Source organism: Carcharhinus amblyrhynchos, chromosome 6 (genome assembly GCF_965287045.1).
Source record: "Carcharhinus amblyrhynchos chromosome 6, sCarAmb.v2.hapA, whole genome shotgun sequence".
NCBI lineage: Eukaryota > Metazoa > Chordata > Chondrichthyes > Carcharhiniformes > Carcharhinidae > Carcharhinus > Carcharhinus amblyrhynchos.
Window position 1 is genome coordinate 92,226,866 of NC_137329.1, and position 27,184 is coordinate 92,254,049.

Sequence of the window (27,184 nt, forward strand, 5' to 3'; positions counted from 1 at the left end):
TTGTGGGTTCTCCTTGTGTCTGCATGGGTTTCCTTCAGGTGCTCTGGTTTCCTCCCGCAGTCCAAAGTGTGTCCATGTGCAGTCCATGTGCAGGTCAGGTGGATTGGCTGTGCAAAATTGTCCCCTACTGTCCAAAGATGTGTGGGTTAGGGGGATTACAGGAGTAAGTGTGTGGGGCTTCGGGGATAGGGTTGGCGGTGGAACTGTGTAAGATGCTTAGTGGTAGGGGATGGGGAAATGGTTGAGGTCTTGAATAACTTTTTTGTTTCAGTCTTCACGGAGGAGGATGTGAATAATTTGCCGGGTGTTAGAGATGGAAAGGTGGTAGGACTGGATGGTCTCAATGACATTATTGTTACTAGAGAGGCGGTGCTCGACAGACTGGAGGGACTGATTGTGGACAAGTCCCCAGGACCGGATGGAATGCATCCGAGGGTTCTGAAAGAAATGGCGGAGGTGATAGTGGATGCCTTGGTGGTTATTTTCCAGACGTCGCTGGATTCCGGGGAAGTGCCGGAAGATTGGAAAACGGCTAATGTTACGCCGTTGTTTAAGAAGGGTGCCAGGCAAAAGGCAGGGAATTATAGGCCGGTTAGTTTAACGTCTGTTGTAGGTAAAATGTTAGAATCCGTCATCAAGGAGGAAATAGCAAGGCATCTTGAGGGGAATTGCTTGATAGAGCAGACGCAGCACGGTTTCGTTAAGGGGAAGTCGTGTCTGACAAATTTACTGGAGTTCTATGAGGATGTGTCTAGGGCGGTGGATAGAGGAGAGCCGGTGGATGTGGTCTGTCTTGATTTTCAGAAGGCGTTTGACAAGGTACCTCACAAGAGGTTATTGCAGAAGGTAAGGGGGCATGGAGTTGGGGGTAGGGTGTTAGCGTGGATAGAGGATTGGTTGTCAAATAGGAGGCAGAGAGTGGGGGTTAATGGGTGCTATTCGGATTGGCGGTTGGTAACTAGTGGAGTGCCCCAGGGGTCGGTGCTGGGGCCTCAGCTATTTACCATTTATATAGATGATCTGGAGGAGGGAACCGAGTGTACGGTGTCGAAATTTGCTGATGACACCAAGATTGGTGGAATGGCAAATTGTGCGGAGGGTGTGGAGAGTCTGCAGAAGGATCTAGATAGGCTGGGCGAATGGGCCAGGAACTGGCAAATGGAATTTAATGTTGGCAAGTGCGAGGTGGTCCACTTTGGTAGGAATAATGGTAGGAAGGATTAATACTTACGTGGCGAAAAACTGCAGCAGGCGACGGTGCAGAGGGACCTCGGGGTCCTTGTGCATGAGTCGCAAAAACCCAGCCTGCAGGTGCAGCAAGTGGTCAGGAAGGCGAATGGGATGCTGGCCTTCATAGCGAGGGGGATTGAATATAAAAGTAGGGAGGTCTTGCTGCGGCTGTATAGGGCATTGGTGAGGCCGCAGCTGGAGTACTGTGTGCAGCTTTGGGCACCGTACTTACGCAAGGATATTTTGGCCTTGGAGGGAGTGCAGAGGAGGTTTACTAGGCTGATGCCGGAGTTGAAGGGGTTAAGCTATGAGGAGAGGCTGAATAAACTAGGCTTGTACTCGTTAGAGTTCAGAGGAATGAGGGGAGATCTCATTGAGACATATAAGATGATGAATGGGATGGATAGGATAGAGGTGGAGAGACTCTTCCCGCTCAAAGGACAGTAGGACTAGGGGGCACAGCCTCAAGATAAAGGGGGTGCGGTTTAGAACGGAGTTGAGGAAGAACTTCTTCACTCAAAGGGTGGTGAATCTCTGGAATTCTCTGCCCGTTGAAGTGGTGGAGGCTACCTTGCTAAATATTTTTAAGACGCGGGTTGATGGGTTTTTGCTAAGAGAGGGGATTAAGGGTTATGGGGAGAGGGCGGTAATGTGGAACTGAGCCATGACAGATCAGCCATGATCTTATTGAATGGCGGGGCAGGCTCGAAGGGCTAGATGGCCTACTCCTGCACCTATTTCTTATGCTCTTTCAGAGAGGGTTGGTGCAGACTCGATGGGCTGAATGGCCTCCTTCTACATTGTAAGAATTCTATGAAACATGACTTTGATAAAGCATAGGGAAGTGACCCTGTGTTGTGTTTGTTGATGCTGTTCCTAGACAGACATTTTAACAGCACAGATCAGTCCCTCCCTGCCACAGCACTGTCTCCCTGCTCTCTCTTTCCTCCGCCCCCCCCACCCCTGGCGGGGGACTAGTGGGTGAGTATTTTTAAGCGGGGAGCAAGCATTGTTGGGAGGCTTGGGTGAGCATTCTTGGTGTGTGGTTTGGGGTGTGACTAGTGAAAGAGTTGGTATTGTGCTGCAGTGCTTTACTCCAGTTGATTTATGAAGAGCTACACCTTTCGGCTAGACATTGTCTGAAATTTAGTTTCTTTTTAGTGCTTTTTTTTTTGAAAGTGATATTGTCGTTATGCTGACTGCCTTTATAGCAATGCAGATGGTGACTGCATTAAGTACGGTTACGGGAGAATAATTGGGTGGATGGGGTGGCACAAACAGAAGTATTAGTTAATGCATCCAAAGTCCATTCTGAAGATTTAATATTTTGAGAGACTATGACTTTTCCTGTTTCCTCCTATCCCAACCTTTTTAGGTATTTCGATGATCCACTGGACATGGGAGGTACATTTTCAAAATGGGATGATAATAGTGACTCCTTTTGGAAAATGGAAAGCAGTGTTAGAGAGAAAGATGTATTTACTTCAAAGATGTCATTAAATGATGGGTATAACTTCTAATGAAATTCTATTTGCTGTTTTGCTTCATTGCTGACTTGCTTTCAATAGATTAAGTAGTATTTTTAATTTTGTTTTACATAAATCCATTTAGGATTAGCACTCAAATGTATTTGGATTTAGCATCAATGTAACTCTTGTTTTAGCTTGTACATTATTAAATTTCCAAATTATTTTTAATCAACACATTTGCTAGCAAATTATTTGCTATGTTATTGTTTGATTATAATTCTGTATTTCATTAGTTTGTGCACATTACGTTTTCCACCTAAAGTGAACTCTTAAAAACATTTACACAAGAGTGGCTTGTGATGCTGATTGATGCAAGTTTTAATTTTTATGCCATCTTTCCAGGCCTGCTCGCCGTAAACCAGAATTAGATTATGTAGTGGTTTCTGAAGATGCACAGAGGAAATTTGGCAATGTCAAAGCCATTTCTTCAGATATGTACTTTGGAAAACAGGATTCTGCGGAGGTAGGTGTTTCATCATTTTCTAAATCAATCATCTGTTGTGTTAGCTGGCTAGTTTTGTTAGCTGTGCTAGCTGGCTACTATCGGTTCAGATATATACAGCCTTTAACACCAGCAATATGAAAAAGTAACATTTCTCTGCTGGATGAATGCCTGCCACCACAGATTTCAGCTGTACAGAACAAATTAACCAATTTCTCAGTAGTGAAATTGAGCAGTGAGACCTGTTGTGAACTGTGTGCAGTGGTGTTTTCAGAAATTTACTGACATGGACAATCAATGACCATATATACAAGCCATTCTTGTTGAAATCCTGGAGCTATCAGATGCACCTTAGCATCAAATAGAAAATTTGATTGGTTGCTGTACCTTGAATGGAAATTGTTATTGGTGCTAGTAGACACATTAATAAACAGAACTGTGGTCTCTAGTTGGAATGTAATATTTTTGTAAATGTATTACATATTAGCATATTATAAATAAGTTCTCATTTGTCATTTGAAAAGATTACATTATCTTTGGAAATTCAGTGTCACAGTCATTATTTTTCACATCAAGACCGTAGGCTTTTATTTCTGCCATATGCAAAGGTGCTGTTAAAACAGTCTGAGCTCATAATGTGGCCCATAGTGAAAAATCACACTTAATTCATTACTCAGTAGCCATAAGGTGCGGCGAGTTGAGATTTTAACTAGTCTATTAAGAGATTTTTTAATCTAATCAGGTGTCTTATGCCAAAAGTACTTGATACTTAAACTGAAATACTTAGGTAGTTGATCCATCTCCTTGTTGATCCTTATTCCAGGGTTGGAGTGGAAGGAGGATACATTTTAACTTTTTGTTAATAGTTAAAGTCCACTGTGGCAAATAAACCCTTGCACCATTCCATCGAGAAGAATTTCTTTGGAAAAAAGGCAATGATTTTAATATTTCACAAGATTGTCCTTAGGATTTTGTATGAAGAAAATATTCAGTAATTCCAGTGTGACGTCACATCACACAAATATGAGCCTGTTATTGGGGGGGGCGGGGGTTCCTGGGAGCACAAAGGTAAGTATAACCCCTCTCGGGGGATGAAGGACATGGCCCAGCAATGTCTCTTGGCAAGGTGCCATCACAGCAGAAGGGGATGATGTTTGGGGATGGGGTGTGGGTGGTCCAAGTTGTAGCTGCTGCCATCATTCCCCTGAGCCGTCTGTGGTGGGATGGGGGGATGTTGATTGGCCTGTGTAGTGGGGTGCAGGGAAGCTGATTGCAATTTTGATCAGGACGCTTTAAAAATGGCTGTTTTATCTCTGAGCAGCTGAGTTTTGCTGACATGTTTAAGCCCTGCCCTCAGCTCTGACGATGTGAATCACTCCGCTGTGATGTTTTTTGGCAGAGTGTTGTAGAATCTGGAGAGAAAACCAACCAGTTTCTCAGGGGAGAAACACCCCAGGTTTCTCTCCAGAAACGGCGCTCTGCAATTTTTTGATAAAGACTTCAGTCGGTATGTTTTAAGTCCTGTTTTAATAACTAATTGTGAGCAATGCCTCAAAAACCTTCTTTTAACTTTGGGATGCTTTGTCTGCAGTATGAAGCCAAAACCCGACTGGAACGATTTTCAGGAAGTTCATCAATCAGTTCAGCTGATCTATTTGATGGCGAAAGGAAACAAACACCAGGTAAGAGGCCAGAAATGCATGAAGACCGGAGGAAAACACTCTCTCTAAAACTGAGTATGCACGTAAACTAAGCACAGTACTGTATCATGACTATTTTCTGTCTTTCCCGCTACGAAGATTTCATACCTCCTCTCCGTTTTTCTTATGCAAGGTTTGCTTAGTTACACTTTAGTTTTTGTATACCGATGGTTAATCGACCAGAATGCTGAGAAAGGGCTTTTCAGTTTAACATCAGTGATTGTGATGTGCTGCCTCCCTGTGTCCCTGATAATTATCAGGTCTATTTTTCTTCTATCAAGTTCCTGAATTGCTGCTGATGCTCTCAACTTCAGCTAAACAAATGATATCTATCTGTCTTGCATTATTATATTAAAAATGTTACGTGTCCTACATTTACCCTTTTTCAAACCACATTTCTCTCAAGTTTAATTCTGGACAAATTTCTTCATGCTAACTTCTTTTGCAGCAGAGGTACATGCAAGCCAATTGTTTACTAGGAAACAACATCATGGGAGACATGCTAAGTAGTAATATAAAGGTTGTATGTGTGGTCACATATTCCTGTGTCAATAGTCACATTTGACTGTAAACCAATTTAACCCTCTTTTCATGTCCTTATAAGTAGAATTAAAGTTATTTGGACAAGTTGAGTGAGTGGGCATAAGCATGGTAGGTGCAGTATAATGTGGATAAATGTGACATTATCCACTTCGGTAGCAAAAATAGGAAGGTTGATAATTATCTGAATGGGAGTAAACTGAGAAGCGTGGATACCCAACGAGACCTTGGTGTCCTCGTGCGTCAGTTACTGAAAGTAAGCGCACATGTTTAGCAGGCAGTGACTAAGGCAATTGGTGTGTTGGACTTCATTGCAAGAGGATTTGAATATGGGTATGGGATGTTTTATTGCAGTTGTGTAGGGCATTGATGAGGCCGCACCTGGAGTATTGTGTGCAGTTTTGGTGTCCTTATCTAAGAAAGAATGCCCTTGCTACAGAGGGAGTACAGCGAAGGTTTACCAGGCTGATTCCTGGGACAGACCAGATGGCAGGTCTGTCATGAGATGAAACTAAGTCGGTTAGGATTATATTCACTGGAGGTTAGAAGAGTGAGAGGGGATCTCATAGAAACTTATAAAATTCTACCAGGATTAGTCAGGGTAGATTCAGAAAGAATGTTCCTAATAATAGAGGAGTCCAGAACTCGGGGTCAACCTTTTAGGATTGAGGTGAGAAGAAACTTCTTCACCTAGTGGGTGGTGACTCTGTGGAATTTACTATCACACAAAAAGTAACTGAAGCCAAAACATTGTGTGATTTCAAGAAAGAATTGGATACATCTCTTAGGGCTAAAGGGATCAAGGAATAGGGGGTAAGGTGCGGTCAGCATATTGAATTTGACGATTAGCATGAATGGCAGAGCGGACACGAAGGGTCGAATGGCCTACTCCTTCTAGTTTCTATGTATGTTCATATTTTGCTGGATTAAACTGGCTTTGTATTTAGCATTGCCAACATTTGAATCAAGTTTTTTAAGGGGAGTTCTATGTTGATGTGTTCTTCCAGTTATACAATTCATTAATCAGCACACTGAGGATAGCAAGAAACCCATGTGTTTTCTGTGTTCAGGTGGTTTTCCTTTTATTTTCTTTTATAGCAGTTGCATTTTACTTAGAAGTGATATAATGTTGGTCAGAATCACATGTTCATGATTTGATTTGTTCTCTTAAGCAAACATGTCCCTGACCAACGTACTGCCATCTGCTCCTGATATGGCGCAGTTTAAGCAAGGTGTTAGATCTGTGGCCGGCAAGTTATCTGTCCTGGCCAATGGAGTGATGACATCCATTCAGGTTGGTGTAATTTTTATAACAAATAATCTTTTGTGACCAAACTGTCTGTCTGTATACTTTTTGTTTATGTATAAAGATTTTACGTTAGGCATCACACAAAATGATTTGTCACTATAGCGACAGTTGGATCAAAAAGCCATTGTTTAGGAGTTTGAGATTTAGAAGCAATATGCATTCAGTTACAAAAGTTATAATTACCCACAGGAAGTACTTAAAGCTGACTCCAGCTCATCAAGAGACCAGCATTAATCAAAATTTAATTTTTAATTAAATTAAGTCAAGTTTAAACACCTGAGTGAAAATGAAAAACATTTTTATTCCATTTTTGTAGTTTGTTTGCAACAATGCAAGTTTTTAAAATTAATTATTTTTGTGTCTGTCATTATTTATATAAAGTCACATCTTCTAATGTACTTTTCTTATCTATCTTAGCCAGCTCACTCACTTCACTAACTCACTCTGAAACTCAACATAGAATTCTATCACATTGTCGTTATTGTCTGCAGGCTTCTTTACTACAGGATTATTAATGAGCCCTTTCTCATTATCCAAAATAGACTGTTCCCTTGTTGTTTCCTAGACCTACTATCTTTTATACGTCCTCAGTATTATCACTATAAATTTCCCTGTGTAGAAATTAGTCCTCTGATTATTTTGTTACATGCACTATGAATTTCCTGATTTATACTCTGGCTGACAGTGCAGTTACATGCACCTGTATTTCTTGTCCCTTGTTGTTTGTGTTATTCTACACACTATGTCCCACTTTTTAATTTTCTCCAACACCTTTTCCATTTTCTTGTTTCTTCTGTAAGTCAAGTAACCCAAAATATATAGTTCCCACCTAAGCTACTGTCCGTAGAACTACAGCAAATGCATTCAGATGTAATGCCTTCAAGTACATCTTTTATCTGTTTTTCCCATAATGTTACTTTGAAGCTATTTAAAACAGAAGGCAATGCATTTGCAGAAAGAACATTGGATAAGACTTAATACAGCATTACAAACACAGGTACAGCATTGCAAGCATAGTTACATCTCATTCAGCAAGATGCAGCTTTTTCAAGTTTTTTTTTAGTGAGAATAATAAAGGAAAGTGGAGGTTCATGTAAAATCAGTGATTTCTACTTGATTTCCATCTGCAAGGACTTCAGCATCACAGCCCTTGGAGGAGAGGGAATCATTGCAGCAACATTTTGATTTTTATGTTTAATTGCATGTGTGCCAACATCCAAAAGATGTCTTTTTCACAGTGCAATGATGGCAAATGTTGACAATATTGCTATTGTTACAACTGCAAAATCTGTAATTTTGTCCTGTTTATGCTGTATGTTAAAACTCAATTAGTAGAGTAATAATTTTAAAAATGACTCAAATGAGGGTCATTAGATTGGTTCCACTGGTTGGCACAACATCGAGGGCTAAAGGGCTTGTACTGCGCTGTGATGTTCTATGATGCATTATGTGAATGCTGGTCTCCGGTGCCCTCGTCAAAAGAAAAATAATTTGAGAAATTCACATGCATGTGTTGTCTTTTTCAAATGTGTGGAAATCTGCCTTTGAATATGATACATAAACAGTTTCATTTCCTTCTTCCTCAAATAAGGAAATTTCTGCATTTATTAAGTGCTTCATGTAGTAAAGCTAACAGAAACCGATTTACCAAAGCAGAGATATTCAGTGCATCAAGCATCTCTAGCACAAGACCCTCAACTATAGATTCAAGAGTTTTTGAGCTCCAGAGTTATTTGATGGAATCGATTTTATTTTAAGGTCCATGAAAGACTATTAGTTTGGCTTGCTATATATAGGGCTTGTATTTGATAGCAATGAATGTACAATGATAACCTAAACCTCTCTCTTCAGCAGATCATTTATTTATCTTTTGCAGGATCGATATGGCTCCTAACTGGACACACACAATGAAATGAATATGGAAGCTTTTGTAAGCAATTTGCATTTGGGTGCCTGGCACACCATTGATTACCAAAATATTTTGAAGGATTGTTCAGTTAAGATGGAAATCTTTTGCCACAGTTTGGTGCTTAAATTGCATCTGCTGACATCTATCTGTGTTCCTATTTACTTGAGTTTTCCCAGTGTCAATCTGTCTCAGGTAATACTGTGCTTAAATAAAGAGGGAAAAATCTCAAACTTAGAAGGAAATTATTTTTCAGTCATTAGAGTGTGATTTTTATTCTAGTTTAAACTAGGCGGAAAGGTATTAAATATCTAGAACTTTAGTTTGGGAGAAGGGTGCAATATTCAATTTTTTAAAACGCTCTACAGATATACAATACAATATGGATAAATCTGCAGCTTTAAATAAGTGCTCTTATAAATTGGGTTTTGTTTCCTGTTTAAAAAAAAGTGTTTGTATAATTAAAACACTACACTGAACTCAGAGTGAGTGTGCAGTTTCTTACAAGGATTGTTTGTTTACTGGAACAGATCACTTTTTTGGGTCTTAAGCAATTGTAAGATAGAACTGTTTATTGGTACTTTGAACAGGTGATTGTATGCCAAAACATTCTTGTTAACATTTAGAAGTATGTAGTCTGTAGGAAATCACTATGGATATTAATGGAAAGTTACAAGGCACCATGTTGAGAATTACAGGCAGTTAGAAGGTGATCATCAATCATTTCTGTTTACAGCAGAAACTTGTAAGGTATGCTTTTTGGAAACCAATTATTTCTATTCATGGGACCAATTAAATAAATGTAAATGGTAATATGCTGTAGTTGTACATTGTAATGAATCTTAATTTTTTGAAATCCTTATGTTTAAATTGCACACTTTATGGCAGCAAAAAGCTGGATTAGGATATGTACACACATGTATTTCTAATAAAAGAAAAGACACATTTGCTTCATATAAATGGCTCAGTACCAAAATTGAGCTTGGTAGGAAACATAAGCAATAAATGAATGATTATGGTAAGATTTCAACAAATGACTCTTGTATATGTATTATATTCAGATTGGAATATAAAATCTATTATTTGGAGAGGTTCAATATGTCATCAAAGATTAGAGCCCTGACATTTGAACAGTGCAATAGATGCATTACAATATGCAGACTTTACAAAGTAACGTATAGCTTGTTGAAAATAAAGGGAAAACTGTTTTACATTGTTAAAAATATTAACTTTAGTTATAAGGCTGTAATTAGGGATACAAAGATCAAAACATACAGAAGTAGCATTTTTGCCAATAAAGTGTTATTATCTGCAGATTAACAGTTGCATCAAAGCATTGAGGTGAGAATCTTGCCGAATCTGGACTACCAGCTGAAGAATAAAGTATTTTGTTTGTTCTTGTCTTCTAGTCCAGACCTGGTTTTTCCTTAACATATCTCTGGAATCCAACATGCAGCATTTCCTAATGTTGTATTCAATTGTGCTTTAAAACTATAAAAAATTATGCATTTATTAACTCTGCATCAACTTTGTGGATCTGTGGGAAAATGTGACTGGCATTTACTGATTATTACTCCACCAAAAGTTGGACATTGAGACTTGTAGATATATTTCCCTGTTATGTAGGGATGACGAGTCCTATCACATCTCTGAACTCCAACATGCCATCTCAATTACTTATCTTATTTTGGGGGGAGGCAGTTGCTTAATGATATTGTTACTGGTAATCTACAAATCCAGACGAATGCTCAGGAAACTCGGGTTTGAATACCACCATGGTAGGTGGTAGAATTTGAATTTAATAAAAAGAAATCTGGAATTAAAAGTCTAATGATGACCATGAAACCATTATTGATTTGTGATTAAAAACCCATCTGGTTCATTAATATCCTTTAGGGAAGGAAATCGGCTGTCCTTGCCTTGTCTGGTCAACATGTGGTTCCAGACTCATAGCAAAGTGGTTGACTCTTAACTGTCCTCTGAAGTGCGCTTGTAATCCACTCAGTTGAAGGGCAACAAATGCTGCTGCAGCCAGCAAAACCCACATCTCATGAAAGAATAAAAGCATTTACTTTTAAAGTTTGTAGTTGTACTTCATTCACCACTTGTAAGTCCACCATTATTAATACTCAGAGTCTGTGGTCTGTTCACTTTGACTTTATTTGAAACCATATAAATTGAGAATTAAGTGGAGACTTAAGATAGTGAACTAATTTAAGAAGGAAAATCTAATTCAGGATGTTTGCAGAAAAAGAAATTTGAAATTGAAATATTATAGCTAATGTGTCATCAAATTCCTGGATCTTTTTAAAGTGACCATTATAACATGTCTGGATCTTAAATCAACCAAGAAAATTTGTCATTTCTTGGTCCAGATGTCCCTTTGTTCCAAACCTTTTTCCTTGAAGATACATTTAGGCTGAGCAAATTTTTGGCCATAATCCTTTCTTCATGAATAACCTTGAGGACAAACAGAGAATCCCCGGAAGATTAAATGATCTTAATTAGTGTGCGTTACCCTGTTTCTATCTGTAAGCGTTCACTAATTGCATAATGCCCTTTTAACCTTGAACCGTTAAGTTATATTTTCTTATGTTTCCCTGATGTTACAATGCTGCTTAATTCAACAACAACCTATATTTATATAGTGCCTTTGATGTGGATAACTGTCCAGTAACATATCAAGACAAAATGAATAACAGGCTAATGAAGACGCTATTAGGTGCCATGACCGAAGGTTTGCTAAAGAGGTGAATGTTAAGGAGTAACTTGAAAGAAGGAAGGAAGATGAAGGTACAGAAAGATTCAGGATAGGAATTCCTGAACACACAACAGAGCCATAAGTACTGGGGGAGTAAGGATTGAAGAATGTCAGATTTTGCAAGTTCCTCCAGTTCTATAATTGCATGAGATAAGGAAGAGTGAGGCCATGATGATCTTTTAAACACAGAGGATAATAATTTTTACATATTGGAGGATTCTGAGCACAAGGGTATTAGGCAATGGGAGTTTGTGGGAGATGGAACATGGGCTGTAGAGTTTTGGATTAAGTGTACACAATAGGTAAGTCTTTGGGGTAGCTGCCTTTGGTCATGGGAGAAGGATGAATGAGAGTTTCAGCAGCTGAAGAGGGCGATTTTATGAAGTTTGAAGGAGATGATCTTATATTGACAAGGTTAGAAAAACTTGCATTTGTAAAAGGGCCATAACTTGCAACTCATGTCTTAAATCCATGGGAATTAGAAGACTTCGATGTGCACTTGCCTGGTCTTAAACAGTGTTGAAACCTCTGACAGCCAGAGCTACTTGGGGCCTACATCAAAAGAATCCTCATAGGGAGGGGCTCTTTACAATGGTTAATCAGAAGTTAGAAGAGGTTTTATTTCTTTCCTTTTCCAAGTAACTATTAACATAATGCTTGCTGAGCCATCCGAACTTCATGTTTAAGATCGTGATCTTAATCATGATTTCAAATGGTTCGCAACGCAATTGTCCAGAGGAAGTTAGCACTTCTGGGTAATTGTCGTGCAAACACTTATCTGTAAAGTTCTGAGAAGGATTCCCCAGCGTGTCTTTAGGGTTTACCCTAAATATGACACGGGGGAGTTCCAGCCCGTAGTGCCTTGCATGAGTTTATGTTGCAAAGCACTTTACAGCCTATGAAAGACAGGAAAGTCCTTTTTTTAATGAGAATTGGCCTGGGAGTTATCTATGATTTTCAAGGTGTACCTGGAATAATGAGTAATACTTATTTCCAACCGACTTAACCTTAAAGGCTATTTTCATTCAATTCAGAGAATGAGACTGATTCTGTTTGTCATGGTTCAGTCACTTTTTCTGATGTCTGTGAGATCCACTGAAGTTTACAACTTTTGGACTTGTCGGAGCTAAGATAGAAGCTATGCCAGGGGAAATAATTTTTGGGGGGGAGCGGGGGTGATGGTTTTACTGGGCAAAAGGGCATCAAAGATGGAGTGAAAGGACCGTTTGAGTACACCCACAGCTGCTTAAGACTATGTGAATGGAGAACCAAAGACTAGCCATTTGGGTGTTTTGAATGTGGAAATTCATAGAATCCCAAAGTGCAGAAGGAGATCATTCGGTCCATCGAATTTGCACTGACTGTCCGACAGAGCATTTTATCCAGGCCCTAGACCCATGTATTTACACTGCTAATCCCCCTAAATTACACATCTTGGGACACTAGGGGCAATTTAGCATGGCCAACATCCAAAACATTTTTGGACTGGGAGAAAAATGGAGCACCTGGAGGAAACCCACACAGACACTAGGAAAACATGCAGCCTTTGCACAAACTGGAATTGAACCAGGTCCCTGGCACTGAGAGACAGCAATCGTAACCACTACGAGTATGCCACCCTGTAATGACTTTCAGTGGAGGGAGTTTTCTTTTCAGGGTGCACACAACAAGAAGAGGAATTAGAAGGGCTGAAAGTATATATGGTGATGTACAAATGGGACATTTTCACATTAAAACTGACAACAGAACTTTAAGCTGCATTGCATCCCCCTCTAAGTTATTTGCCTCTGCAGTCTAGAGTTGGTGAGGCCTTTGGCTGTACACTTGCAGTGTCAACACACTGCATGATTGGGTACAAGATAGAAGGGGAAGTAGCTAAGTTTAAGCCTGAAGACTGTTCTGTTAAATACAGCTGCAGAACAAGGAGAAAGAAGTTGATGTGAATAAAATGAACACTGAATGAAGAAAGAGTTTAGCATAGTATAGAAGGATAAACTGGATCTGTCAAATACATTCCCTCATCTGTATTTATTTTAATAATGTTTACATAATTGGCCATGATTTGCAGAGTTTTATGTCATTCCTATTGCAATTTAATGACATAGTTCTGATAAGATACAGCTATAATCTATCCTCCTCATGACTCGAAGTGGGCAGCAAGATTTCTTTGTTCTTGTACTCTAATTTGATCTATTCACAGAGTTTTGTTTACCCTACTTTGTTAAAATTGAGTCTCTTTATAAATGTCTAAAGTGTTCTCCTTACGAACGTCCTCAGTGTTCTCTTCCACTATTTCATCATCATCATCAGGGGGTTTTGGATATGGGCAGAAGGGGATATATCTCCTCCAGGCTCCAGTGCAACACTTTGTGCCAATACCAAAAGGTAAATTGTAGCAGTCGCTTTCGTTTGCTCCTTTGTAATCATCCTCAAAGACACTTTCCTTCCAAGTAATTATTCCTCGTTCTTTCTCTGTGCCTGTAAAACATCAGTAAGCACTTCTGACACATGGTCTTTGGATGTGTGTAAGTTGTCTTATCATCTATTGGAAAAGTTTTCCCACTTTAGCGTGCGTGCACAGCACAAAGTAAATCATTGAATGCAAAGTATATTGAGTGGGATTGCCAATCCTCCAGATTGACCTGAAGCCTCCCTGGCATACTGCTGTGTTCAACCCTGGAGAAAAATCATCATGACATAAAGACTTATTTTGTCAATTTCTATGAACATTTCCCTTCACCAGATATAAACATACTAAATGGGAAGATATGGCTGTTTGGCTGATAGTCAAGATTCATCCAATTGGGTATCGAGTCTTTTTGCTTTCCAATTAATGTGGAAGGTAGTACATCAAGATGATGGATGTGTTGGCTGACTAACATTTGGAGTGTAGGGGGCAAGTCATGTAATTAAACCAATAGGGTTGCCAACTGTGATCAAATGTAGTCCTAATTTATAAACATCCTCAGAGGGACAATAAGGCACCATCTAAATGCACATTTTTGTTCTTCATTTCAATGGTAACTGGAGTTGTCAACCCTTTTGGATGACACAGCAACCTCCTGGATGGAGATTGGATCTTCCAGACATTGCTGCTGTTAGCCTGATCGATGGCGTATTTTAAAATTTAACTTAGAGTAGTTGGAGAAGGATGGGACCTGAAGAATTTGAATGGGGAGCCTAACCTTTGTGCAAAGCTATCTGTCGTTACAGGATGAATGTTAGCGAGTTACAGGAGCACTACAGATTACTGGTCAAATATTGGTATGTTGCACCTATTACAACTAATTACATATGAATTGAGTTGTGTTACTGTTGGTTATATGGAGAATCTGAGAGACGTTAATATTACTGTCAGTTATCAGTGCAATTTCTGAGAGGGAGTTAATTACTGGAGGAATCAAAATTCCTCCATCTCTAGTTTCCTCTCTTCCCACTCCCGTTTTTCATAGAATCCTTACAATGCAGTAGGAGGCCATTTGACCCATCTGCACTGACAACACTCCCACCCAGGCCTTAACCCTATAGCCCTGCAATTTAGCATGGCCAGTCAGTCTAACTCACGCAACTTTGGACTTTGGCAGCAAACCAGAGCACTCAGAGGAAACCCACATAGACATGGGGAGAAGGTGCAGACTCCACACAGACAGTTACCAGAGGTTGAATTTGAACCCAGATCCCTGACGTTGTGAGGCAGCAGCACTAACCACTGTGCCACCATGCCTACTTACCTGTTCATTGGTGGCTTTCTAGTTCTCAATTCCTTGTGCAAGAGCTGCTTGTGTGAAGCCATGAGCAAAGATACTGAACTGTAAGTGTCCAACTTTTTATAAAGTAAATGCAGCAACAGCTTCAGCTGTCTTCTGGTCAGACTATCATACGATCATACCTCTGGGAATACACCTACTCAGATTTAGCCATCTTAATGGTAACTATAGTGATGGAACATTCAGTAATAGTTTCTCTGACTGTTCTAATTTGCATTCATGAAGAAGCAAGTCTTTAATGACATGAGAATACTGTAGATTTATGTATCTTCTGAAGTATTCACCAACATAGCAACTGATTAGAACATGGAAGTATTCCACTTTCCTAAAGTTACAGACTTATGACTGAGGTTAACATACAGGTAAGTATAAAAATATGGTGCTTAGGTTATATGCTGCATGGCTTAGAAGTGAATGTTGATCTAATAATATATTAAATAAAGGCAGGTGCAATACTGGTGTTTGGTCAGTACTGATATTCGTAATCTGACATCAAAATATATATATATATATGGTCTTCTAAATTGATTCCTGACGTAGGATTGGGTGACAAATGCAATTACACTTGTTTTACAATGAAAGACATGGTCAACATTCAATTCTACAATTTTATTGAAGGCAGTAGAACCAAATATTGGATGTAATGTACAACAGGCACCTGATGTTCCAATGTCCAATTTCATCATCCCAACCATCTATCAGCCCAACCCCCACAGCCTTACACACCTCAATCATGTCTCTGAAGGGAATCCAAAAGAGAAGTACTCACTCATCACTGTCAATACCCGGCACACACTCACACAGTTAACCACCCCTGGTCCCCAAAGGGCCTGACATCTCCCTTGTTGACCACTATCCACCTAGGCATTTGCAGAATATTTTGGGATTCTACCCAGTGCAGTACCCAAGCGCCCCCTCCCTCAAGTTTCTTCCCCCCCCCCCCCCCGCAACGTAACGCACAATTAAAAGAATTCCACCTTTTCCTTTTTTCCGTCACCACACAAATATACCCCTGTCCACCACTTCACACACAAAAAAAAACTAAAATAAATAAAAATGGAAAGGATTCAGGGGACAAGAAGATGACAAGCCAAAAATAAGGACAAGGCACCACAAGGGACAACATGGGTTAGATGTGGGCTGAATGAGAAGTGGTGGAGCAAGAAGAAAAGGGAACATGTTCTCTCTCTGTATGACCCTAAAATCATGGTTTCATTATGATTTTGTAAGTATATTATAAAATAAATTCATTGCTTACAAAAGAACAGAAGGGAAGGAAGCTTACCTGGTATGGTGTTATCCAGAACAAATCCAAAAAAACCCCCAACAAACATACTGGTGGTTAACAGGACACGAATGACTTGATCCAGTGGAATTACTCCTGAGAAGTAGAGCATTCCTTTAGTTTCTTGTCAGTGTTAAAATGTTAATTTAAAACTACCTAAGATGAAGTAGAATGTTGCCTTGGCATTGACTAGAAGAGAGTTGAATGACGCGTGGAGGCAGGGGATAGGGATAGGATTGCACTGTGCCCACAACACTAGTGTGGCCAAGCCATCAGAGGAATGAGTGAATGTTTCCTGAGCAAAACAGAGAAAAGTATTGTGTACTTGGTGTGAACAGTTATTGACGTTCCACGCTGGAGCTTGGGTTCACATGTATCTGTTAGTCGTAGATGGTCCTACATAAATAAGTGTGGGAAGCTTTAATCTAGTTTCAACCCACACCACCTCTAAACTTGTGAAATGAGAAATAAAAATGTTACCCTGGCAAAGTTCTGAAATTGTTTCAAGCCATGTTGCTTAGGACGGTGCTATTGTTCTGCAGATAGCTGGTTATTATACTACATGCTGAGGGAGTGCTTGATGCAGAGAATGGGGGGAAAAAAGAACAGCTGAATGTGTCTCAATACCCAGTGCTGACGTTTGTTTCCTAGATGAGCTTACAAATAAAGTAATAAATTATATGATATAAAGGTGCTTTTTATAAACATGAGACTCAAAAAGTTCAATGAAGCCTTTCATACCTCCCTTCCTTCTCCCATGACTGGGGGAGAAAAAAGGAGGGAAAAATAATTAGATGCGAGAAGAATAAGGCAAAGGCTGCAAAGGATGAATGTGTTCCAAATACAGGCATTGGCCTGTAATATCCCACATAGACTATAATATTGGAGACATGTTAAAATACAAAAGGGTGACACAGGTAAGACTCCAGCCTTACTCTCCTCACTGATATTTTATCTTCTATATTTTAGATGATTCAGAATTGATCATTTGATCTGGCAAAGTGCTAGAAGTACTATAGTTTCTTCAGTCTGCTTACATAATTATTTATCAGGTATCTTTGCAGTTTGAAAAAAAGAACTTCCTACCTGTTTGGATAGCAAGTGGGTTCTTAATCATCCAGTTGGGTATAACCATGCCAGAAAACATTGAAAATCCAAAAATAAAGATATTTCTTGATGAATTCATATCAACAAACTGAAAGAAGAGCAAATATAGCAGTTAAGAAGAGCTGAATGAGAAAATGATGCTTGGTCCTTCACATCTGTACTTTCAAATAATCATTCATAATTTGAATGATTCATAATTCTGAATTTACCTTGACTTTTAAATTCCATTATTGTGGTGAACAACTATAAGTTAAAATTGTTTTCTCTCCTCCCTTAAATGCTGGAACAGAAACATCAAAATAGCAATGTGATGAAACATTACAAGGATACAGCTCAGCAACCCATGACCTGGAGATTCAGCTGAGAAGTGCCCAGGTCTCAGGTGTTGAACAGTTTCCGCAACCCCTAATTTAGTCAGCAGGAATGGAACATTTCCTTTCAGAACTGCAGCACCTGCCACCTTGGTAAAGATTTTTAAAAAAAGACAACAATGTACAACACTGAGGTGTTATAGACCTCTTATTAACATTTGCAAATTGCCTAGCATCGTGTTCAGGTCCTCACTGCAACACTGAAGCAGCTGGCAGGGAAACCAAGTCTGTACGTGGACCATCAGATGGTCATTAAAAACACGGCCTGTTAAGTTTCAATCATGAGAATAATTTTTTGATACGCTTCATGAACATGGGAAGAGGGGAGCATTCCTACCACCCCCCCCCCCCCCCCCCCCCCTGCCCACACATGCAAATAATGCAATCATGACTACTACTTTCCCTCTTTCCTGATCTTTTTTCCAGGTGCTCTCGTCTTCATCACTCACCTGCCAGCTGGGGTCACAGCAGCCTAATCTTCAATCCAGCTTTGCTGAGGAGACACTTGTAACTGTCTGTCTGCTGAAAGTGAGGTATGAGGCCCAGTATTGGGTGGGCTTCGGGGCATGACCAAATCTCTGAGGGCCATTGGGTCTAAAATTTGAATCTTAAATTTATGTAAACACTTTTCTAAGAGTGATACAGACTCTTGCGATTATCAATCCCAGCTACATACTGAGACATTCTGTTTAAGCTAACTCGCCCGAGTTACACACATGGGCCACTTGTACAGGCTCACTTCTGCACACATCATCATTTAACAAGACTCGCTCAGCAATGCCTCTTGTCGGCATGATCGGTCCTCATGTAGAACATTTAACTAGTAAAGAGCATTGTAAACTGATATTACCAGTTTGTAAAACAGCTCTGTGGGAGTACTGTTCCCTTATGAGTCAATTGTTACTAAAAACATCAGTCTGCTATAGCAGCAACTTTATTGAATGATCACAGAATAATTACTAATTAGATCATTTGGGACATTTATTTTTATTCACCCAGAATAACCATAAAGTACTCCCATTACAGGATATAATTGGTTTTAAAATGATTCCAGGATTTTATATCCATTGCACCTTCCAAGAATTGATTCTTTGGGCTGAATTACGAACATACAGAGGAGCAGGAATAGCCATTCATCCCCTCAAGCCTGCTCTCCCATCTGATCATAACTTCAAATCTGCGTCCCACCTATCCTTGATAACCTATCACCTCTTGCCTACCTAGAATCTATCCACTTCTGCCTTAAAAATATTCAAAAACTTTGGTTCCACCATCTTTTCAGGGTGGGAGTTCCAATGACTCAAAAAATTTCACTTAATTTCCATTTCAAATGGGTGGTTGCCATTTTAAAATAATGTCCCCTGGTTCTAGATTCTCCTGATTTGGAGATGCTGGCATTGGCCTGGGGTAAACACAGTAAGAAGTCTCACAACACCAGGTTAAAGTCCATTAGTGATGTTTACTACCAAATAAACCTTTTGGACTTTAACCTGGTGGCGTGAGACTTCTTACTCTAGATTCTCCCACAAGAGGAAACATTGTCTCCGAATCCACCCTGTCAAGACCACCACTACCGCATCCCCCCCCACACCACACCTCCCCCACCCCCCAACCCCTCCCAGGATCTTGTATGTTTCAATCAAGTTGCCTCTTACTCTTCTAAACACCAACAAATAAATGACTAGCCTGTCCAGCCTTTCCTCATTAGACAACCATGTATTTCAGGTATTAGTCCAATAAACTTCAAACGTATTTACATCCTTCCTTAAATAAATTGACAAATACAGTACAGTGCAGGGTACAACTGAAGCACATTTTTTAATTTTTTGCTTTGTGAACAGGAATCGGGAAACGGGACTTTTTCTGGGTCTCAACCCCATCCTCGGGAAAGCAGTCACTCTGAGGATGGAGGCAGAATTCCTGTCCAATTAAGGATGGCAGGTGGGCCTTCAAAGTGGGAAGGCCAATCAGAAGCTGAGAAGCAGCAGGCAGACAACAGAGATGGAGCTTCAACAGGAGGTGCCCATTCACAAACATTTTCTAAAAAACAGGAATAAAATAGCCAATCCACCATTGTGAGATGTGGAATTCCCACTACAGGCAGCTTTTGTCTACACCCATCTCTGACAATTAAACTGCCACTCATTGTTTTGAGAAAGAAGGCTCTTTTAATAACATTAACAAGACTCTATCTCAACCTAATTGGCTCCAATGCCTGGCGAGGGCAGGCAACTCTACCCCCCAAACCTGCCTCCCCTAAAATAGTGAGAGAAGTTGGGTCAAGAGCCCAATACTGGCCAATGCTCATAGCTTCAGTCTCCATCTTCAGTTCCTAATGATGGTGAGGCTGAAAATTCTGTCCCATGGCACCAATCACTGTTTGTGTGACAACTTGATATATCTAAATGTGGGCTGTGATCTTACCGGCTCTCAACACCGTTCAGAGTGGTGAACCAGTAAGATTTGTACGTGAGGCCAGAAATTGGGTTCACAAAAGGTTTCACATTGCACACATAGTTCTAGCTGGTGGGATCAGCTTCAGGCACGAAACTGGTTTGCATATTAATATCTTTAAATCTGTGCCCTCTCATTCTCAATCCTTTCATGAGCGGGATCAGTTTCTCCTTATCTACTCTGCCCGGATCCCTCATGATCTTGAATCCCTCTATAAAATCTCTTCTCAGCCACCTTTTCCAAGGAAAACTGTTCCAACTTATCCAACCTAGCTTCACAACTGAAGTTTCTCATCCCTGAAACCATTCCCGTGAATCTTTCCTGTGCTCTCTCCAATGCCTTTACGTCTCTCCTAACGAGCTGTGTCTAGAACTGGTTGCAATGTGCCAGCTGAGGCTGAACCTGTGGCTGTTCCAAGTTTAATATAACCTCCTTGATTTTGTTCTCTATAACCCAAATAAATAAAACTCAGGATTGTGTATGCTTTATTAACTGTGCTCTCAACCTGTCCTGCTATCTTCAATAACTTGTGCACGTATGCACCCAGGTCCCTCTGCTACTGTGCTTCATTCAGAATTGTACCCTTTATCCTGCTCACAGTTCACAATACTTTCAAATTTCATCTCATCCGCAGGCTTTAATAATATATACCAGGAAAAATAAGGGCCTAACACCGACTCCTGAGGAACTCCATTAGAAACCTTTTACCAGCCAGAAAACCAGTCCTCACTGTTAACTGTCACCCAACTTTGTATCCAAGTTTTTATTATCCCTTTTATTCCACAGGCTGGAACTTGGCTCACAAGCCTGTTGTGCATCTTATGAGAGCAATGCTGTCCATGTATACCATATCATTGCCCTCATCAACTCTCTCTGCACCTCTTTTAAAAAAAACTCCAGAAAATTAGTTAAAACATGATCTTTCCCTCAAAGAATCCATACTGGTTTTTCAGTGTGACTACTCATTTTGACTGAATTACTGTTTCCAGAAGTTTCCCCACCACCAGATTTAAATTGACTGCTTGGGAGTTGCTGGGCTTATCCTTACACTCTTTTGAACGAGAGGGTAATATTTGCAATTCTCCAGGTCTCTGGCTCCATCCCTGAGTCTAAGGAAGATGAAAATTTATGGCCAGTGCCTCCACAATTCCCACTCTCACTTCCCTCAGTATCCTTGAATGTATCTCATCCACCCCGGTGCCTTATCAACTTTAAGTACAAATAGCCTGTCCTCATCAATTTGAAACAGTTCCAGTGTCTGAATTAATTCCAATTTCACCATGGCCTGATTGGTATCTTCCTTGGTAAAGAAAGCTGCAAAGTGTTCATTTAATACTTTAGCTGCGTCTTTGAATTGATCCTGAAAAGGCCCTACTCCCCCTTTTACCATGTGCCTATGGAAGACTGTGATCCCTTTTATGTTAGCTGCCAGTCTTTTTTCATTCTTCCTCTTCGCTCCTTTAATATGCTTTCTCACCTCCCTTCTATATTTTGTCTGGTTCTCAATAGGATTTTCCATAAGCACACTTTTTCTTCTTTCCCTTAACCTCTATCTCTTTTGTCATTTTGGATTTGTTTGCCCCAGCTTTCTCTTGAGGAACGTATCTTGAGTGTGCCTGAACTATGTATTCTTTGGAGGTAGCCCATGGATCACTGATCATTCTTCCTGCCAACCTTTGGCTCCAATTTATTCAGCCCAGAGCTGTTCTCAACACACTGAGGCTGGCTTTACCCCACGTTATAATTCTCCCTCTATTGTTCTTTTCCATAGTTAACCTAAACCTTTTGATATAACAATCACTGTCCCATAAGTGTTCTCCAACTGACACTTGATCCGCTTGCCCACCTCATTGCCAAGCACCATGATAAGTAACAAATCAGGGAGTGCAAATTTTATTTAATAGAATCATTCTATATTGTAAATTTGGCAGGAAAATATTCTGGTAGTTAGTTATTATACTGAAAATATGATAAAATGATGGTGTCAGCCCCCTTAAATATGTTCTTGCATTATTGTTAACATTTCCAAAATGCGCAAAGTTTCAATATTTGCAACCCTGATAATATGCACAGGATGTTTCTGATTCAGTAGGGATAGAAGTAGACTTTCTTCTGCTTGTGTGCATAATATTATTCAAAATAATTTTTCCATACAAGGGGTGTAATTGGATTCTATTCTGTCAGAATTTCATAGAGTAGGAGGATCAAGTGGTTTCTGAACAACAAAGTGGAATAATTGAATGATATGGGTCCTCCCTGTCAGTGAGAAATGCTGTAGTCTTTGCGTGTCTCTGTGCAACACCTTTTTAAGTGACCAAAGGACAAAGATTGAATGGTTACAATTATATCTATGTTTTCTTGATGAGTAATTCTCTAGACGTTGCTGCTTACTGCTCTCCAATAAATATATTTTCAATGTGTATTATGCAACACAGTTTTATCATTTCAAAACCTCAAAAAATGCTTTAAAAAGGCATTGATAGATTGGTATAATAGGGAAATAGACAAAAGGATAAGACTGAAGTCAATGGGAAAAGATTCTGGGAAATTATGTGCAATGTTAAACAGGTTACTGATTCACTATGAGCCCATTATGTCCATGCAATTTCACCCCATAAAGCTGCTCAAAGTAAACGTTCATGAGCAATAAAATGAACAAAGCTACAACCACAATTCCAACTATATGGTGACAAGATAATGACAAAGGCCATCCAGTTCAGTTTATCTCACACTCCAAAATAAGAGACAAACATAAGCATTAAAAACTTGTCATTAGCCTGGACTTCTGGATTACTAGTCCAATGATATGATCCCTATGTCACAGTCTCTTGCTCCACATTTCTTCCAGTCTGCCTCACAATGACCGTGACCTGCTTCAATCTCTTCCCGCTCTGCTTCACACTGATCCTGACTCTGCTTCACTCTGATCCTGACCCTGCTTCACACTGATCCTGACCCTGCTTCACTCTGATCCTGACCCTGCTTCACTCTGATCCTGACCCTGCTTCACTCTGATCCTGACCCTGCTTCACTCTGATCCTGACCCTGCTTCACTCTGATCCTGACCCTGCTTCACTCTGATCCTGACCCTGCTTCACACTGATCCTGACCCTGCTTCACTCTGATCCTGACTCTGCTTCACTCTGATCCTGACCCTGCTTCACACTGATCCTGACCCTGCTTCACACTGATCCTGACCCTGCTTCACTCTGATCCTGACTCTGCTTCACTCTGATCCTGACCCTGCTTCACTCTGATCCTGACCCTGCTTCACTCTGATCCTGACCCTGCTTCACTCTGATCCTGACCCTGCTTCACTCTGATCCTGACCCTGCTTCACTCTGATCCTGACCCTGCTTCACTCTGATCCTGACCCTGCTTCACACTGATCCTGACCCTGCTTCACACTGATCCTGACCCTGCTTCACACTGATCCTGACTCTGCTTCACTCTGATCCTGACCCTGCTTCACACTGATCCTGACCCTGCTTCACACTGATCCTGACTCTGCTTCACTCTGATCCTGACCCTGCTTCACTCTGATCCTGACCCTGCTTCACTCTCCCTCCTGGTCTGCTTCACACTGATCCTGACTCTGCTTCACACTCCCTCCTGGTCTGCTTCACTCTGATCCTGACCCTGCTTCACTCTGATCCTGACCCTGCTTCACTCTGATCCTGACCCTGCTTCACTCTGATCCTGACCCTGCTTCACACTGATCCTGACCCTGCTTCACTCTGATCCTGACCCTGCTTCACTCTGATCCTGACCCTGCTTCACTCTGATCCTGACCCTGCTTCACACTGATCCTGACCCTGCTTCACTCTGATCCTGACCCTGCTTCACTCTGATCCTGACCCTGCTTCACTCTGATCCTGACCCTGCTTCACTCTGATCCTGACCCTGCTTCACTCTGATCCTGACCCTGCTTCACACTGATCCTGACCCTGCTTCACACTGATCCTGACCCTGCTTCACACATATCCTGACTCTGCTTCACTCTGATCCTGACCCTGCTTCACTCTGATCCTGACCCTGCTTCACACTGATCCTGACCCTGCTTCACTCTGATCCTGACCCTGCTTCACACTGATCCTGACCCTGCTTCACACTGATCCTGACCCTGCTTCACACTGATCCTGACCCTGCTTCACTCTGATCCTGACCCTGCTTCACTCTGATCCTGACCCTGCTTCACTCTCCCTCCTGGTCTGCTTCACACTGATCTTGACCCTGCTTCACTCTGATCCTGACCCTGCTTCACTCTGATCCTGACCCTGCTTCACTCTGATCCTGACCCTGCTTCACTCTGATCCTGACCCTGCTTCACTCTGATCCTGACCCTGCTTCACACTGATCCTGACCCTGCTTCACTCTGATCCTGACCCTGCTTCACTCTGATCCTGACCCTGCTTCACTCTCCCTCCTGGTCTGCTTCACACTGATCTTGACCCTGCTTCACTCTGATCCTGACCCTGCTTCACACTGATCCTGACCCTGCTTCACTCTAATCCTGACTCTGCTTCACTCTGATCCTGACCCTGCTTCACTCTGATCCTGACCCTGCTTCACTCTGATCCTGACCCTGCTTCACACTGATCCTGACCCTGCTTCACACTGATCCTGACCCTGCTTCACACTGATCCTGACCCTGCTTCACTCTGATCCTGACCCTGCTTCACTCTGATCCTGACCCTGCTTCACTCTGATCCTGACCCTGCTTCACACTGATCCTGACCCTGCTTCACTCTGATCCTGACCCTGCTTCACTCTGATCCTGACCCTGCTTCACTCTGATCCTGACCCTGCTTCACACTGATCCTGACCCTGCTTCACACTGATCCTGACCCTGCTTCACACTGATCCTGACCCTGCTTCACACTCCCTCCTGGTCTGCTTCACACTGATCCTGACCCTGCTTCACACTGATCCTGACCCTGCTTCACACTCCTTCCTGGTCTGCTTCACACTGATCCTGACCCTGCTTCACACTCCCTCCTGGTCTGCTTCACACTGATCCTGACCCTGCTTCACACTCCCTCCTGGTCTGCTTCACACTGATCCTGACCCTGCTTCACTCTCCCTCCTGGTCTGCTTCACACTGATCCTGACCCTGCTTCACACTCCCTCCTGGTCTGCTTCACACTGATCCTGACCCTGCTTCACACTCCCTCCTGGTCTGCTTCACACTGATCCTGACCTGCTTCACGTTGCTCCTAGTCTATTTGCATGTAGAAATCAATGTCTGTTGCAAATAGATCGAGCAGTATTCTATATGTGTGAGTCGGAAAGAACATTGGAGTTCATCATATCCAAGTTATTGAGCACAAATCTTCACATAGCCGCACGGAATGAAGATCATTTTTAAGAATTATCATGAAAAGTTTTAGAAAAGTATTTAGGAAAATGAACTTTTATTCTCAACTGATGGAAGAAACCTTGAATTCAGGACACAGCCTCCCTCCCCCTGAAACGGGAAAATCCCGTCCGAGGTCAATGCACCTTTCCGTGGTCCGCCCCTCACCCACTCCCATTCCCATGGTGGGCAGGGCAGTAAAATGCCAGCCATAGGATCAACCAATGAATTGGAACAAGTAAAGGGAATTGTCTCTGCATCAATGTACCTGCAAATTAGAAATTCCAGCAGCTATAATAATCCCAAACATCACCATCAACATTCCACCGATTACTGGCTGTGGGATGGTGCTGAAAATTGCTCCAACTTTTACAAGAACTCCCATGAAGAGCATTAGAATTCCACTGCAGAATATCACTGCACGGCTTCCCACCTATGATCAGAGAGAGAGAAAGAGTGAGAGATGGAAAGGCATCATCTTTTCAGTTTCTAATCTAGCCATTCTTTGCCAGGTGTGAGTGTTGGTTTACTACCAGCTTTGTGTGATAGTTTTCTTGCACATGTGGAATGAGGTTGAGACTGCCCCAAATTGTTATATGGGAACTTTACAGAGGCAGAAGAGGAATCCTTCAGCCCAATTTGCTGGAACCCACTTGTGCTGTACAATTCCAACTTTCCACTGGGAAACCTGGATTGGATGCCAAGGTCGATGAAAGGATGGTTTTAGGTGTTTGAAAGGATATTTCTAAGTGTGCATGAGCTATTTCAGGTGAAGTTCATGTTATTACATTTTAAATAGCTGTTTATGGACCTGTTAGGCCTCAATTTCGAGCCTCAGACTTTTCTTATGTTCGCTAGAGGCAGGAGCCTGGTACAAAATGAATTAGGTAAAGCAGAAGAATACATTTGTATCAAACATTAGAGAACATATCTCATATCTTCCTCCCTTTGGCTTGGTGTCAATTCTTGATGTTTCTGTGAAGTGCCTTTGGCTTTTCTTTTCTTTAACAGTGCTAGATAAATTCACATTCTTGCTGTGATAAGCTCTTTTTAATCATTTTAATTCCGAGTTTCTGGCAAAGGCCCGAGATGCTGAGTTTCCAGTCAGGACAAGGCATTCCAAACAGATGTGGAGATGCCGGTGTTGGACTGTGATAAGCACAGTAAGAAGTCTCACAACACCAGACTAAAGTCCAACAGGTTTATTTGGTAGCACAAACTTTCAGAGCACTGCCCCTTCCTGATGGAGTGTTGTGAGAATTCTTACTGTGCTTACCCCAAACAAATACAGCAAAGAAGGGAGGATAAAGAGTTACTTTCCTGGGTTATTCCTTCATACTGCTACCCAGATGTTTTCAATGCTCAACGCTATAGAACAGGGACAGATTCAGCTTCCAATCCTATTTACTGTGTCCCTGGTTTCAGCA

General features: G+C 41.2%; 2 protein-coding genes across 5 annotated transcripts in view; one reads left to right on the forward strand and one right to left on the reverse strand.

The window, feature by feature from the left end:
* The window catches only part of LOC145344104 (ADP-ribosylation factor GTPase-activating protein 3-like), a 57,441-nt gene extending 46,774 nt beyond the window's left edge, over positions 1-10,667 (forward strand). For 2 of the 4 annotated variants that reach the window (XM_080190939.1, XM_080190942.1), the window contains 5 exons: positions 2,606-2,737; positions 3,102-3,222; positions 4,793-4,883; positions 6,614-6,735; positions 8,627-10,057. In XM_080190939.1, the coding sequence (XP_080047065.1) occupies positions 2,606-2,737; positions 3,102-3,222; positions 4,793-4,883; positions 6,614-6,735; positions 8,627-8,644 (484 nt within the window). In that variant the 3' untranslated portion in view covers positions 8,645-10,057. Of the gene's footprint in view, positions 1-2,605; positions 2,738-3,101; positions 3,223-4,792; positions 4,884-6,613; positions 6,736-8,626; positions 10,173-10,552 lie in introns of those variants that run through there. The other 2 variants (XM_080190940.1, XM_080190941.1) reach the window with 2 other exon arrangements.
* A 127-nt stretch (positions 10,668-10,794) lies between these two features.
* slc23a4 (solute carrier family 23 member 4) overlaps positions 10,795-27,184 on the reverse strand; it is a 43,591-nt gene continuing 27,201 nt past the window's right edge. Inside the window, exons 9-12 of the mRNA XM_080190938.1 lie at positions 26,026-26,190; positions 17,556-17,664; positions 16,470-16,565; positions 10,795-13,895 (exon numbers count right to left, since the gene is read on the reverse strand). Coding sequence (XP_080047064.1) covers positions 13,639-13,895; positions 16,470-16,565; positions 17,556-17,664; positions 26,026-26,190 — 627 coding nt within the window. The 3' untranslated portion in view covers positions 10,795-13,638. The remainder of the gene's footprint in view (positions 13,896-16,469; positions 16,566-17,555; positions 17,665-26,025; positions 26,191-27,184) is intronic.